General features: G+C 43.7%; 1 protein-coding gene and 1 long non-coding RNA gene across 4 annotated transcripts in view; one reads left to right on the top strand and one right to left on the bottom strand.

Moving 5' to 3' along the window:
- The window catches only part of SORD (sorbitol dehydrogenase), a 35,761-nt gene extending 21,354 nt beyond the window's left edge, over positions 1 to 14,407 (bottom strand). Inside the window, exons 1-3 of one of the 3 annotated variants that reach the window (XM_045524169.2) lie at positions 14,214 to 14,407; positions 3,711 to 3,744; positions 399 to 563 (exon numbers count right to left, since the gene is read on the bottom strand). In XM_045524169.2, coding sequence (XP_045380125.1) covers positions 399 to 563; positions 3,711 to 3,744; positions 14,214 to 14,276 — 262 coding nt within the window. In that variant the 5' untranslated portion in view covers positions 14,277 to 14,407. Of the gene's footprint in view, positions 1 to 398; positions 564 to 3,710; positions 3,745 to 13,797; positions 13,918 to 14,213 lie in introns of those variants that run through there. The other 2 variants (XM_010965255.3, XM_045524170.2) reach the window with 2 other exon arrangements.
- LOC123619682 (uncharacterized) overlaps positions 14,031 to 15,154 on the top strand; it is a 35,471-nt gene continuing 34,347 nt past the window's right edge. The window contains exon 1 of the long non-coding RNA XR_006728336.2: positions 14,031 to 14,163. This is a non-coding gene — a long non-coding RNA (uncharacterized LOC123619682). The remainder of the gene's footprint in view (positions 14,164 to 15,154) is intronic.

The raw sequence follows: 15,154 nt of genomic DNA, 5'->3' as shown, positions 1-15,154 counted from the left end.
AAGTTTTTCCTGTTAAATTAGGGATCGATAAGAATGCCTACTCTTGCCATTTTTATTCAACATAGTATTGGAAGTCCTAGCCACACAACTAAACAAGAAAAAGAAATAAAAGGAACCCAAGTTGGAAAGAAGTAGTAAAATTATTACTGTTTGCAGATGACATGATACAAAGAAAATTCTAAAGAAGCCACCAAAAAACTACTAGAACTCAATGAATTTTGTAAAATTGCAGGATTCAAAACTAATATACAGAAATCTGCTACATTTCTATACACTAACAATGAACTGTCAGAAAGAGATTAAGAAGATAATCCCATTTAGCATTGAATCAAAAGGAATAAAACACTACTGTGTGTTGAATGGATAAACAAATCTATTAGCTGAAGGGCTTTGCTGACCTGGTTGTAGGTGCTTGACCAATGATCCCACTTTTACGACTGTTCCTGAAGCTTCATGTCCCAGCACCATTGGCTTTTTCACAACAAAATGTCCAATTCGACCATGCTGCCAGTAGTGGACATCTGAGCCACAGATTCCAACAGAATGCATCTTCAGCAGCACCTCTGATAAAAGAAAAAGGAAGAATAAAAAAAGTGAGGGAAGGAACAACCCCTCTACCCTCTGAGACACCCTGGCATTTTTCTTCTGGGCAAAGGAGAGGGCTTGGTTTCAAAGACCAAGTACAAAATTTAGACCACAGAGGAAAACAAGCTAAACAGTAACCATGATTAAGTCTTGCAAGGCAAGAAAACTTCTACAGGGCAAAATAACTGCATATGAGGGTTAATTCTATGCATCGGCTTGGTTTGGCTATGGTGCTCAGTTGATTTGTCAAATGCTACAATGTTGCTGTGAAGGTATTTTTTAAATGTGATTAACATTTAAGCACCTCCACGTTCACTACAGCATTATTTACGGTAGTCAAGATATGGAAACAATCTAACAATCCATTGATGGATAAATGGACAAAGGAAATGTGATTATACACACACACACACACACACACACACATATACATGCCATAGAATATTACTCAGCTGTAAAAAAGGAAATCCTGCCATTTGCAACAACATGGATGGACCTTGAGGGCATTATGCTAAGTGAAATAAGTCAGACAGAGAAAGACAAATACCATATGATCTCAGTTGTATGTGTAATCTAAAACCAAAACACAAAACAAAACCCTAGCAAGCTCATAGATACAGAGAATGGATTGGTGGTTGTCAGAGGCAGGGAGTAGAGAGTGAGTGGAGTATAATGGGTGAAGAGGGTTAAAGGGTACAAACTTCCAGTTATAAAATAAGTCTTGGGGATGGAATGTACAGCATGGTGACTATAGTTAATAATACTGTGTTGTATATTTGAAAGCTGTGAAGAGAATAGATCTTAAAAGTTCTCATCACAAGAAAAAACACCTTATAACTAGACTTATTGTGGTGATCACCTCACAACATATACAAATGTAAAAGCATTATGTTGTAAACCTGAAGCTAATACAGTGTTATATGTCAACTGTACCTCAATAAAACAAACATTTAAACTAGTAGAATGAGTAAAGCAGACTACCCTCTCCACAAGTGGATAAGCCTCATCCAGTCAGTTGAAGGCCTTAAAAGAGAAGTCTTAGGTTTCCTGAAGGAGAGGGAATTGTCTTCAAGACTGACTTACATGAATTTTCAGCCTGCTGGTTAGCCCTACAAATTTCAGACTAACCAGCACCCACAATCACATGAATCAATTCCCTAAAATAACCTCACCTTCTCTCTATATACATATATAATAAATTTACATATAATTAAACATAAATAATAAACCTCTCTCTCAGTTCTGTTTCTCTGGAGAACTCTGACTAACATAACGCATAAGTAAGATATTATTAGTAGGAAGAAGTGCATCAACCACCTAAAAGAAAAAAACTCTTCTAGGAGATAACTATTTCCAGACAATATGCTATGCCTGATTCTTATCTATCCATGAGAGAGGCTGGCACAATCTGGGATTGGCAATACTTTGTGTGCTATCAGGCTGAGTTCTTCATGCCCATTGTTTTGTTCAAAAGCACAGATTTAATTTAAACCATCAAAAGATTTTAACCGGCATTTCTCCTTCACAGGTTTGAATATAGAGAGATTTGGTGGTATTGTTGTTGTCAGTTTTCCAAGTTCAAAATAATGATGCTACTGAGCCCCTTTGCTGAAATAAGTTTTAAAGGATTACTAGTCTAGTCTGAGTTCACCATGTTACCAATATCTCGCTGAGAAAAAAACTCTACCTCAGAAAGACAAAGAGACCCAAAGCTCTGCTCTGTAGTCAGCTGTCTTACATACTCTGCCCTTGCCACAAACCATGGGTGACCCACCAGGAGTGGCTCTGTAGAACTTCCTTTGTTTTGGTGAACAGAGTAAGAAATGGCAGGGTGAATTTTGAAATCAAAGTCATTTGAGTTAGGAAAATTATCTCAGAGTTTCCTCTCTCAAAGTTACCAATTTATAATAAGAGATTTTATTTGACTTGCTAGAACTCTAGTTGAAATTTATGATCGTTTCCCCTTCCAATTCACAGGCAGCAAGAGACAAGAAAGTGAGAACAGAATGCTGCTTCAGAGAAATAGTACAGGATCCTTTGGGTCCAAAACAGCACCCTCCCCCCACTTTTTTTCCCCACCTCTGGAATCCATACCAAGTTTTCAGAACATAGTGAGGTGCCTCTTTTACTTCTCTGAACATATCTTGGTAAAAATATTTAATCCCTAAATATATATTACTTGCTAAACACTGATAGAAACAGCTATTGTCTGTATTCTTATCACCATAAATTAGTAACCCAACTGACCTTTGAGTAGCAAAGCTCTTGAGGTTCCAGGAAAGCTACTTTCAACCTGATGTTCACACAGAATCTACAGTTCTGCGGTTAGGTGGGGCAAGGTGGGGAAGCTTACATCCAACTCATCAAGGACAGAAAGCTGGGTGTGGATAAATTACCTATTGACACTCTGCCCCTTGCCCTAGTCTCACTTCAGGGTCCTGCTGTGGGATTCCAGGAATGGAAGGATTGGAACAGTGTCAGCTGGGATCTGCCACAGCCAACAGGGTAGCATGACCTCCCCAGATACAGACACCACCCCAGGAAACATGCATGTCAGTTCAACTCGGTGGAACAAAGGTGGCAGGAACCCCGCCCCTGTATGCTCACCCACTCTTTGCTCCTGGTTGATTAGGACAGCAGGGTAGGGCCCCATGCAGCCCCTCCCACCCCTACTAGATAGAAGGTCTGGTCATCCTGGAGTGATGTTCCCCCTTTGCAACTAAAAGATTAAGATCTATAGACTTACTCCTTTTCAAAGGTTGAGTTAGGGTTAGGACATGATTTAACCACCCAAATAGCAGCTTATACAGGATAGAGTAATCTAACCCAGCCATTAGGTTAAAAGAGGAACAATTCTGCTTTTGGTCCATAAATTGAAGACATTTTATGTCAAAAACTCTTTGGGACAAGTCAGTAGTCTGATATTATCATTCCTCTGGTTCCATCACTGTTTCTTTTATTTCATGTAGCAGCCAGGTTGGATCTATCTGGTCATGCTGTAGACAATGGACTAGGTTAAAAACCTAACAAAAGCATAGTTTTTAATGGAAGTAAAAGTAATAAACAGTAGGAAAAGAGGGCTAAGGGAGCAATGTACAATAAAATATTAAGTTCCAAGTACCTACCATTCGGGCCTGGTTCAGGGATAGGATAGTTCTCCTAAAGGAAACAAAATAGAAAAATTATTCAGTATGCATAATAACTTTACCTTATCAACATTCTGAATTTTTTTAAAATTAAAGCTTCATTCAAATATTTCTTAGAATTAACACAGGCTGAGACTCAAGGGGCTACAATGAATACTGCTGACTCTAACTACAGACCTCATCCCACCCACCAGTGCAATTTACTGTGGACCTAGAAAAAGTATACTACATGCACTCTCAGGCAGAAAGGATTTTTCAGGGTCTCTAATATGGAATGTGGAAAATATATTCTTAGAAACAGATTTGTTTGGTACAAGGAAACAATGACAGTGTTTCTAGCAGTTGCATATGAGACCTTCCGTCTCTAAACAGGTTGGAGAAAGTGTGTGTGCTTCATTTTCACATCCGCACACAGACCAATAGTTGGTACTGTCTTCCAAAACCTCCCATGTGGAGCTTTAGAGGTCCCTTGGGAGCACACAGGACCTGCATTTTGGCCACTCTCATGGGTTAAAAAGCAATCTAGTGTTCACAGCTATTTATGATGACAATGATGATGATGATGATGATGATGATGATGATGATGATGATGATGATGATCGGTGGGTTTTTGTCCCCAATGCCAACTGGCTAGGAAATTCCTGGTGACAAGGAGGAAGGACAGAGAGCAGATAAATCCAAATGTTCATTTTATTAATTCTTTGAAGGCAGCTAAGAAGAGGGAGAAGGGATATAAAGTGTTCACTGCACCTACTGTGTGCCAGACAGTCTACTGGGGCTTTACATTTACACACATCATGGCACGTGGCCCATCATTTGCAGGTGAGAACCTGAGACTGGGAAGTTAAATAACTTGGTCAAGGTCATATGGCCACAGAGTGGATAAACGAGGCCTAAACCCAGGTGTGTCTTGACAACCAAGCCTGCCTTGCTGAATCCCACTGCACCCTTAAAGTGGAAATGCCTTTTTCCCTTCAGGGATGATGTACAGAGCAGTCAATCAGGTTACGAGAAAGTTGGAGCTGGGCCCCACGCAGAGTACTATGGGAGGAAGCATTGTTCAAAGCAACCCCCTCAGAAAGCTTCCCCTAGATGCTTGTATGGGTAGCAATAAACACCACTAGGATTATTTTGCTAACAAGATAAGAACCCCCATGCTTAAAACCATGCCTTCAATCTCTTGGGCACCAAGGTACAGTGCCCTGAGAGGCTTGTACTTGTTAAGTAACCACTCCACATAATTGTACTTCCACAGAAAGTCTGAGGCTCTTGCTCATCTCGCTCATCTGAGATTACTAGCCCTTTCTGTGTAGCAGCTCAAGGCTAATTTGAACTCCCTGTCTTCAGTGAAACAAAGGTCAAAGGGATAATGCAATGCCGATTAGCTAACATCAGCTTCTTGTCAGGTCCTGTGCTAAGTGCCGTCCTTACATAACCTTGGTTCATCGTCACCCTATGTAGTGCCTTCTAATATCCCATTTTTCCATATGATGTGGCAGGAATGGGGAGATTTAGCAATCTGCCCATGGTAACACTAAGGTAATAAATGATGGAGCTGCACCCAAAGCAGCATGATGTGGAGAAAAGAGGCTCAGGGCAGCTTTTTTGTCTCTTAGTAACTTAAACTGGCTACATTTGGGAGGAAGAGAGGAAGGAAAGAAAGGAGGGAGGGAGGGAGCGAATCCGTCTAGAAATGGGCAACTCAGGATAGCTGGCTGTCACCAAAACCCTTCTCAAAGTTGCTGGTCCCACATCTGCCATTATACAATATCAGGGACTGATGTGTAAAGTTTCGTTTCTGTTATACTGTGTGGAATTTAAAATTGCAGGTTAAATCGAAACTAAAGACTAAGTAAGGCCTTTATTTCAAACATGGAGCAGCACTCTCCCCTACCTCCTGCCTGCTAAAGGCACTGGTAGGCAACTTCCAGGCACTGAGAGAAAATTCCACAGCATACTTTTCATATCCTTGGCTCCAATCAGGCCAGGTCTGAACGGCCCATTTAGGGTGGAAAGGTGTTAAGATTCAAACTCAAAGCAACAGTTGGAGACAACAAGTTGGCTCTGGGTCACTAGACATTACTACTATAAATGTTTACTGGTCTTAACAGAGCTGATCAACTTCGGCCTTACCACGTGGGCAAAGCCGCAGTGTCTCTCTTTGACACTAGGGGGTGCTGTGCCAACAATCTGGTTTTTCCTTTGTATCAGAACACACATTACAAAGGACTTAAACACCACGCTCCCTGAAAACCAACTTTCCTTTCCCATTCTCTTTCTTGCTGATTCTAATCACCCTTACAGCCCAGTTTGGCTCCTGTCTCCCTTCTCTGCAGGAGACATGCCACCTAAGCATAAGACCATGTTAACATCAGTCCTTAAATATTAAGTAAATATTATTCTAAGCGCAGGTTGAGGAGCTCACAATGTTTTAGAAAGTGATTACAGCATGGTTACTTAAAAAACCTTTGCTTTTCATTTGTGGCTCCTTGGTATTATGTTGGCTACAATCCTGTTTACTTAATCTCCTTTTCTGTCTCAGATTTCGGCAGTCATATTCTTTCTTTTATACTATTTCTCATGTATCAAAATTTCTTAGTCCTCTGAGATCTCCATCTTTTGCTTTTATCCCCATGGCCCCTTTCTTCATTCTCAAAGGTTTTGTAATCAGGCATATTCAAGGTTTCCAGTGCAGAATTTCTTATCTTTCTGTGAGTGATAGTAATAAGGGGATAAAGAGAAGTTGAGTAATTGTTCTTTACTGTAGTTATGTAAGTTTTGCAGCATTTTTCACTTTAAGTCAGTCTCCCTTCTGTCTTCTTCAGGTCTTCTCCCCACCACCCCAAATAAATCACGGTAATACTTTGGAAGACCTCTTCATGGGAACGTGGAATCATCTCAGGTGCCTCCCTCTAAAAATGTTATCTTACTTTTCCTAAATATATTTTCTTAAACTAGTTTAAATAGATAGTTCCTAAATATATTCTATTGCCCCCCTTTCCGCTACCTCCACCTGCACATCTGAGTTTACACCCTCAGTACGTCTTGCCTGGATCACAGCCAATGGACTCAACGTGAAGAGAAATTAGAAGATGCCTTTCCCTCCTCCAGCCAATCTGAGTGGTGCAGTGGTGGAGAACTCAGACTTTGGAATCGCCTGTCCGTGTTGAAACCCAGGGTCCTCGCCAGGACCTGTGTGACCTCAGGGCAGTTACATAACCTCTTTGTGCCTTCAATTTCCTCCTCTATGTAGTGAAGATAATTATAAAAGAGAGTGCCCGACTCATAGTAAACAAGTTAGCTCTCATTACAAAATAAATAAAGTCAAAGTTCTTTCTGTATAATTAGCTCAGAGTATGGTTGAACCAGCTCAGGACAATCTTGTCCTTTTCCTTTTGAAAAGGATAAAGTTTTAAAAAGTTGTTTGGGAGAGAAGTTGTATTTCCCTTGTTTTCATGTCAATATCAAGAGAACTAAACTTCTCCTTTAAAGACTGGAATTTAGAAGAAAACTGAAGTAAGATTCCAGCAGTGTTTTTCGGCTTGATTCTGTCAGTTGAGGGAAAGGGTGTAAAAGCAGTGCCTCCTGCCTTAGAGTAAGGGACAGCAGACAGGGCTGGGAGAAAGTGGCCAGTCTTTTCCCAGGCCCTTGGAGCCCACCTTTGCCACCTGCTCTGCCTGCCAGGTCTTCTGTTAACCTGCTGGCTGGCTGCCCTGTACCCTCAAGGAGAGCAGAGCAGGCGATCCTACTTTTGCTTCCCTCCATCCTCAATTTTCCCCAATCCCGTGAGGGCTTGAAGGGTGTTTTGAGGGTGGGAGGACAATCCAAAGGTTTCCCATTTCACCAAGTAAGAGACTTTGTTCTAGCTGTGTTGGTCCTGCAAACTGGGATCAAAGTAGAAGAACTGGACACTCTCCCAAGGTTCACTGAGCTGGTCTCCAGCCTCCAGCCCAGGCTCTCTGGTTCCAACCAGCCGCCTTCTGCTGATAACAACCTTTTTAAAATGCAAATTCATTTAAAGTGCCCAGTGGCCCTGCAAAAAATCCTAAACCCCTCATGTTGCAGGCTGCCTGCCTCCCTGCAAGCTTCCTGCAATTCCCAAATCACCTTGTACTCACTCGCTCACCTCCTGGGGCCATTTCTTCACTGGCCCATCCCTCTCTTTCTTCAAGATCCATAGGAGGTGGGAAGTTAGGGGGAGACATCTGCAATGATTTCCTAATTCCTGTGGGAATTTGAGGAGATTTAGGTTTGGGTGTGTGGGGACTGCAGTATCTGGGGCATCCAGGTGGGGCTGTTAAATAGGCAGCAGTATTCCTGGGACTGGTGCTCAGATGTGGGTCAGGGACAGAGACTCATGAACATGAATCATGAACATAGAGAGAAACAGTCAACTCCAGCAAAAGTCTTCCCTATCCTTAGCAACCTTCCTCTCCTTTGTGCTTCCCTAGCACCTAGAATTGAATCCATATAGGATGGTTACAGGCTTATTTAATTCTCAGCTGTGATAAATAAAGTTAAAAAAATTTCCTAATTCAAAGTGTCTAATAAATATAACTATATATGAACCTGTTAGATGGTTCTTTATTTTAAGCAAAAATATGGAAACTGAGCTTGGTTAGATGCTTGGTTGGATTGATTAAGTGCTCACTGGGTTCAGGTCTATGTAACAGAACATTTTTATTTAAAAAAAATATTGAGCTGAATATCACTTCACAAAACCTGACCATATTTTTCCTCAGTAATTAATGTTCTTTGGGTAAATGTGGTTTGGGGAAAACTGCCAGCTTTAATAGCCACACTAAAAGATTTATCAAGTGGACGTCAATACTGTATATATGAGTATGTATTTCTCCTCCTTAATTTCTCTGTCATGCAATTTTAAAAGAAATTTCCCCTACACTTATCCATAATTCTAGGTTTTTCCCCCAGAACAAAGTTACTTTTACCATGTTTATTAATAGTACTAGGACTTATTACATAAAATGTTAAAATCCTATTTGTGATATTGTTTACTGCTTCTCCTGCTTTTAGGGGAAAATGTTAGCTTTGTACTTCTTGGCCTTTTGTAGACAAAGGCACTGGCCTTCCAAGGCAGTTGGCAGAGATGGCAGTATTTGCTGGATTTAATTCCTATTGTTTATCTGGTTTGGGTTCTGTTTTATTGTTGAAACATAATTAAGATAAAAGAGAAAGGAAGTATTTCTTTGGTTTATTTACTACTACTTGGTTTTCCCTTTTTTGGAAGGAGTTTTAGATTCTATTTTCAGTCTTGGCTGCCTCTACTAAGTCTAACTCAGGTATTAAAGGGTTAAGTAGCCAGCATTTCCTCATTCACAGTAATCTCCTGGTTTAATCCATCTTCTCCTTATAACCTATCAGGATCTTTTAATTTAATCCTATAAGCAGATAGGTCTGCCTGCTGGTAGCAAAGCTAACCAGGGAGAGGGACCTGACGCCCAGGACCATTCAGGTTGCTGTGTGTTCACATCCCCTCTTTCTACAATTCCCTCCTCCTCCTCACCCAAAAATCTTCACAGTAAAGTGTATATGGAAGGAGGGGACATTCTGAATGTGTTGTATTACAAATATGGAATTATCTTACTTTTAAAATATTATTACAGATTCAAAGCAATTCTTTTGACATCACGTATAATACATTTCCTCACAGAGCAAAAACTCAAGAAATACCTTCAAAGTACTCTGATTAATGTTTAAACTCGATACTGACTCACTGTTTTCTCTGCCTTTTATAATTAAACAACATCAACCCATCATTCTGAAGTGGTTATTTTTGCCTTTAACATGTTCTCTCCTCATACAGCTAGTCATAAAACAAAAATCTGACTACATCCCCTCCGTGGTGTCCACCTCCCTGGACGTGGGGGCTGTGTTATGCCTGTTCTTCTCCATGTCCAACACTTAACGCCTGAAATCTGGTTGAGCTGGCTATCAGGAATAAGGGAGATAACGTGCTCTCAGTATGGTCAATGGACTGTTGCTGATCGGTGATGCAATATGCACAGAAATTGATCGAAGCATTTAGAAATGTTTACAGCATTTTGACATTGCTGCAATGTCCAAATGCAGTATACAAATATTTTGGTCCATGCCTTATTGGGAATAAAAATAAAATCTCAGATAGTTTGTGAAGCACAGTATTAAAGCACCCAGCATATGCCTGCAACGTAGCAAGCACTCAACATGTTCATTTCCTTCATTTCCCTTACTATTCAAGTGAAACCTAGAGCATTAAAAGACCAAAGCCTTCCACCCTCACCTCTACTCCCTCAAATAACTTCTGCAGAGAAAAACTAATTTTATATCCCAACTCCATGAACTAGTAATTCAGAGAATTGTGTAGGGGAGCAGAATTTGCCAACCCAAGATATGTCTCTAGGGCATATTAATTATTTTAAGCTGGTTATTTTTAAAGAAATAGCAGACTTGGGAAAATCTCTGAAAACCTTTTTGTAAGCAACACTTACATTTGTAAGGGAAATCCATTTATAAGGGTGTCTCCCTCACTGTACCAGGAAAAGGAGGATGACCAAATCTCTAGAAACTTATTCATGAACGCAAGGACTTAAATCTGTTTAACAACCCTACCCTTTTTTCTGTGGCTTTTCTGGCAACCTCCCATAACTGACTCCCCACCCTCAACATCCTCTTTCTCTTTAGCTGAGGATGGCATTCAAGGTGAGGCCTTTGGCCATTTTGGCAAGTTTTTCAGTTTTCCTGGTGTCTCCCATGTACACATGTTATTAAAATTTTGTTTGATTTTGTCCTGTTAATCTGTCTTATGTTAATTTAATTCTTAGACCAGCCAGAAGAACCTAGAAGGGTTGAGGAAATTTCTTCCCCCCCAACACGATCCAATCTTCACACAACACAGAGGTGAGTACTACTACCACCCCCATTATACAGACTGGAAATTGAAGCAGAAAGTAATTTGGCAAGTCACACAATCAGAAGCAGCAGAGCTGAGGCTAAACCCCACTCTGGCCCCAACCTGGCTTGTGACCTCATTACTGTTTCCATTTGAAGAGGACCTCAGCAAGTTGACACTGTTTGCTGATAAGTTGTTTGTCTCTTGCTTGGTCATCTCTCCCCTTGATCCTTTAAAGTCCACATGTTATCTATTTAAAATGGGGGTAGGAGGGTGTAGGAGTGAACAGCTTTAAGTCTCTCCCTCTTTTTTTCTCCTTACAAGGAAACCACCAGTCTCTCAGTATGTATATGTGTACATACACTCTCTCTCTCTGATTTACCACCCAGCATAAATGTCCCAGAGTCCAGACCACTGTGCAGGCCAGAGCACTGGAGCTGCTAAGGCTCCTCCCTTGCTGTTGCTGTGATGAGGAAAAAGTTTTTCCTTCCTGACAGCTACCGCTTAGAGAAAGAAAAGGGAATCCTGGCTTTACACAGGTAGGCTGGAGGAAGGCTGGGTGTTAAGTTTCCTTCCTGGAAGGTGAGGGCAAGTTTCAAGTGGCCCAAGTCACATTTTCCCGCAGAGCCATTGCCCTGGATGCTGCCTAGTCCCTGGCCTTACCTGAAGCAGGACAGCAACACTGGGAAGAGCTGAGCCCTCACTTCCTGTTTCAGAACCCTTCAGATTCCTGCTTCAGATTTCAAAAATGGGCCCTTTTCCCAAGCAACTCCTTTCACGTGAGTTTCTGAGGCACCGACCATTTTTATCAGGGGAGCCTGTCTCTGGGTGGCCCAAATGGCCACAGCCTACCGCACCCAGGATACATCGATTTTATTTTGGTTCTCCCAAAGGGAGGAGAGCTGGTTGCTCCTCTTCAAAGCTGCCCCAGGACTGTTCTTCCCTGTTGCTCTCTGGTTTACTACTGGAACCACTGACCCCAACCCCAAACCACTTTGCCTATTTGCTTTAAGGGAGGGGGTGCAAGGGCAGAGATACTTTACTGAGGGGGTTCCCTATGGAGGTGCTGGGGGACAAAAGCACTTGGGAAGGAGTGGCAAGGGTCCAGGAGGGTCTGCACTGGGTTGCAGATGTATCTGAGGCAGCAGATTTCCTGGTCACTCTCCTCGGCCGACAGCTTTCTGCCCCTTCCCTTTCTGTGTTGGGGCTCTCTCTAGGATAATGTCCTCCACTTCTTTGCTTCTCACTCCACATGTCCCACTCAGGCAACGCAAGCTTATCCATCCACAATTTCCTCTTAGAGCACTACTCTGGGCAGGACAATTCTCCATTGAGCAGGATGGTGCCGTAAACTGAATGCAGTCTGTCCCCCAGTCATTTTGACAACTAACCTCCCCCTCTCCAAATACATTTCTAAATACCCCCTGGGGAGGGGGTGTGGTACTGCTCAGTAGAGCAGCAAATAGCTCCTGAATCTATATCTCCAGCCCAGACAGCATCCCTGCACTCCAGATGCCTAAAACCAAGGTAATTTCTCAGAGACACTGTAATGTCCTGTCCCAGAGACATCTTAAATTCAAACCTGATCATTTTGATCTACTCTCCTTTGTCTAGTAAATGAACTCCACCATTTCCCACTCTAAAACAGACCTGGGCTCCTCCTGAATTTACCTTGGGTAATGAGTTTAGGAATTAAGGCAAAACAGATTCTGGGGTTGTAATTATAGTTCTGGTCATTATTAGGTACATGACCTTAAGGAAGTCCCTGAACACATGGAGAGGCAGGACCTCTCCAGCTTTACCACCAGTGCATTCAATACATCACACTATTTACAGGGCCAGTAAACAGGACCTGCAATCTTGTACTTCACTCATCTTTGCACTTGCTCTTCCACTTGCCTGAATGATCTCTAGTTACCCTCCAAGAACCAGCTCATGTAGCATCCATCCCCTCTAAGGCCCCTTCCCTGGGCAAAGGCTCCCTGTGAGGCCTTTACTCTCTGTGGCCTCTATCAAAGCCTTCACAGTCTTAATTGTTTACTTCATCTGTCTGACTCTCTAGAGCAGCTTGGGGATAGAGGGGTGTCCTTCTTCTCCCTGGGCCCCCAGCCCACTGCTCGGCACATGGCAGGCACCTTCACCTAGTAAATCTTTGTGGAATGAAGGAGTGAGTTTGAAATCACTCTGCAAGTTGTGTAGAGCTGTACCACTTCCTCTCCTTCATAATACCATCTGGTGTTTGTGGCAACAAACATTAATAGTGTCACTTTAATTCAGGACCTTGGGTGGAGGCTCTAAGGGGAACAGAAAGCACTGGAATGGAAGTCTAAACCTCTGGCTTCTTTTCTGGGCTGTTAACTAAGGAAGACTGTCACCTTGGACATGGCACTTTCCTCAGCTAAGGAAATGGTGAGTTGGCTCCAGGCAGGAGTTCTTAGTCTGGGGTCCACACACATCTAGAGGGTCTATGAAGGGGCTGAAAGGAAGTCCATAAACTCTCTGAAATTGCTGCCAAACTCAATCTGTTTGCATTTTGTGGGGAGAGAGACCACGGATTCTCAAATAGTCAAAAACTGCTAATCTGGATAATTCTCTGAATCCCTCCAATCTAGATCCTGGTGCATGTTCTCTCTGAGGGGGAAGGAAGTGTTAAAGAAGAGCAGAGATGGCTGGCACTCATCTGACATACCCACTGCCCAGGCCCATCTGAGACAGACTTTGTCAAGGGAGCCCTGGCACAACCACAGGGCTGACTCTGCATCTCCCAGAATGTTGGCCCCATGAGCCAGGGAGCAGAGGCAGGGTCTGGGGTGGAGGAGACACATACAAAATGCTCTTAAAGGGACAGGGAAGCAGGATCAGAAAGAAAAATGGCTAGAAAGTGAACCAGATGTGGACTAAGGGAGATAAGGAGGAAAAGAGCTTTAGAGACATAGATACTATCAAGATCCAGATATCTGGTACAGACAGGCATGGGGAACACCAAGAGTCCTAGAGATGGAGGCCTGGGCTGACAGGAAAGGAGGAAGGAACTGGCATTTTCTGAGTCCCTAGTAAGTACCAGGTACTTTCCTAATCATAATAATCTTGCAAAGAAGGTTTTATCAGCCCCAAGCAAGAGAGATTAAATACGGGTTCCACAGCTTTTAAATGTCCTTCTGCCCATCACCCCCTCACCTCTCTTCCTGCCCTGCAATGTCTGCCCAGAGAAGTTCAAGGCATGTCCTAAGTCAGAGAGTCTCCCCGGTATCTCTTCTGCAAAGTGCAATGACAAGACGCTGGACTATGAATCCGCAGCTGGCAAAGAAAGAAGGCTTCAATCATTCTTCGGCCTCCCTGGGCTCTGGCCACGTGCCGGCCACTGGGCTAGGTTCCAGGAGGCACGCGACATGGACTCTGCTCTTAGCATCTTAGCACAAACCATCAACCGGCCCCCCTCCCCCCAACATGGTAACCGGCTCGGATCTGGGCAGCCAGGGCGCACAGTGTGGGGCCCGAAACATGCTGGAACTGGCGAGCTTGGGACCGCGGCTGGGCTTGGAAGTAAGTAGGGCAGGATCGGGCTAGACTTCCCACTCCCATTCCAGTTTTACCAGGCGCAGGTCTCCGGGTCCGTGCACCACCACGGAGAGGTTCTCGGCCTTGGCCGCCGCCATGTCGCGCTCTCTCTCGGGTGGAGGCTGCAGTCCGCAGGTCGCGAGGTGGTTTGCTTGGCGGCCCCACGGAGGGTTAGGGGTGAGGGGCGGGAGGCCGGGCTTGGACTAGGCAGCGTGCGCCGGCCGGGGGCGGGACTTCTTAGTCCCTGACAGCCGGGGCGGGGCTACCGTGGAGGGGCGGGGCCGCCCTCCTCTCTCCTTAGGGCAAGCCTACGGGGTGGGGAGGCGGGTAAGAAAGGGTAAGGAGGGGCGGCGAAGTTAGGCTGCTGCGTCCATCTGCAGGGCACTGTTTTAGTCTGCCTCACATCCAAGCAGACATATCTGCTCTGAAAGCAGGCAGTGGCAATAGCCCTGAGGCCAGCGTTCTCAAACTTCTGCTGCAGAGGAATGGGAATGCGCAATGTGGGGCACTTTCTCAGGACCAGCACTGAGATTTTGATACAGTTAAGTCCAGCCTGAGCTGAGGTCTGAGAGTCTGTACTATTAGCATTGGGATTGCTGAGGCTGCAGGTGGGGCAGAGTCTACACGTGGGGAACAGGTGCTGCACTGATGTAGCATCCATGTTGGCCCCCTGTCCCAAGAATCCAGCAAAATGCCTGGTACCAGCAGAAGTGAATGAATGAATGGGTGCATCAGCCCATGAGCCTGATGCATCAGTGTAAAGAAGCTGTGAGACCCTTTCTCTTAACCAGCTCTGCTTCCTATATTAGGAGCAGGATTTCTGCCCAAATTCTTCCTTCAAGCCTCTTTACCCTTGAAGAAACAGTGAAGTTTTACTCTAAGTGGAGAGAGCTGCCCTCTGGAAAGGCCAAAGTCTATAAAGGCCTCTTCCTCCTTTGAAGTCTCTGAAGACAGTGTAGGGATTTCATTCCCTACA

This window comes from Camelus bactrianus, chromosome 6 (genome assembly GCF_048773025.1).
Source record: "Camelus bactrianus isolate YW-2024 breed Bactrian camel chromosome 6, ASM4877302v1, whole genome shotgun sequence".
Taxonomy (NCBI): Eukaryota; Metazoa; Chordata; class Mammalia; order Artiodactyla; family Camelidae; genus Camelus; species Camelus bactrianus.
Note: the sequence above shows the minus strand (reverse complement) of the source record. Positions and strands in the feature narration are given on the sequence as shown.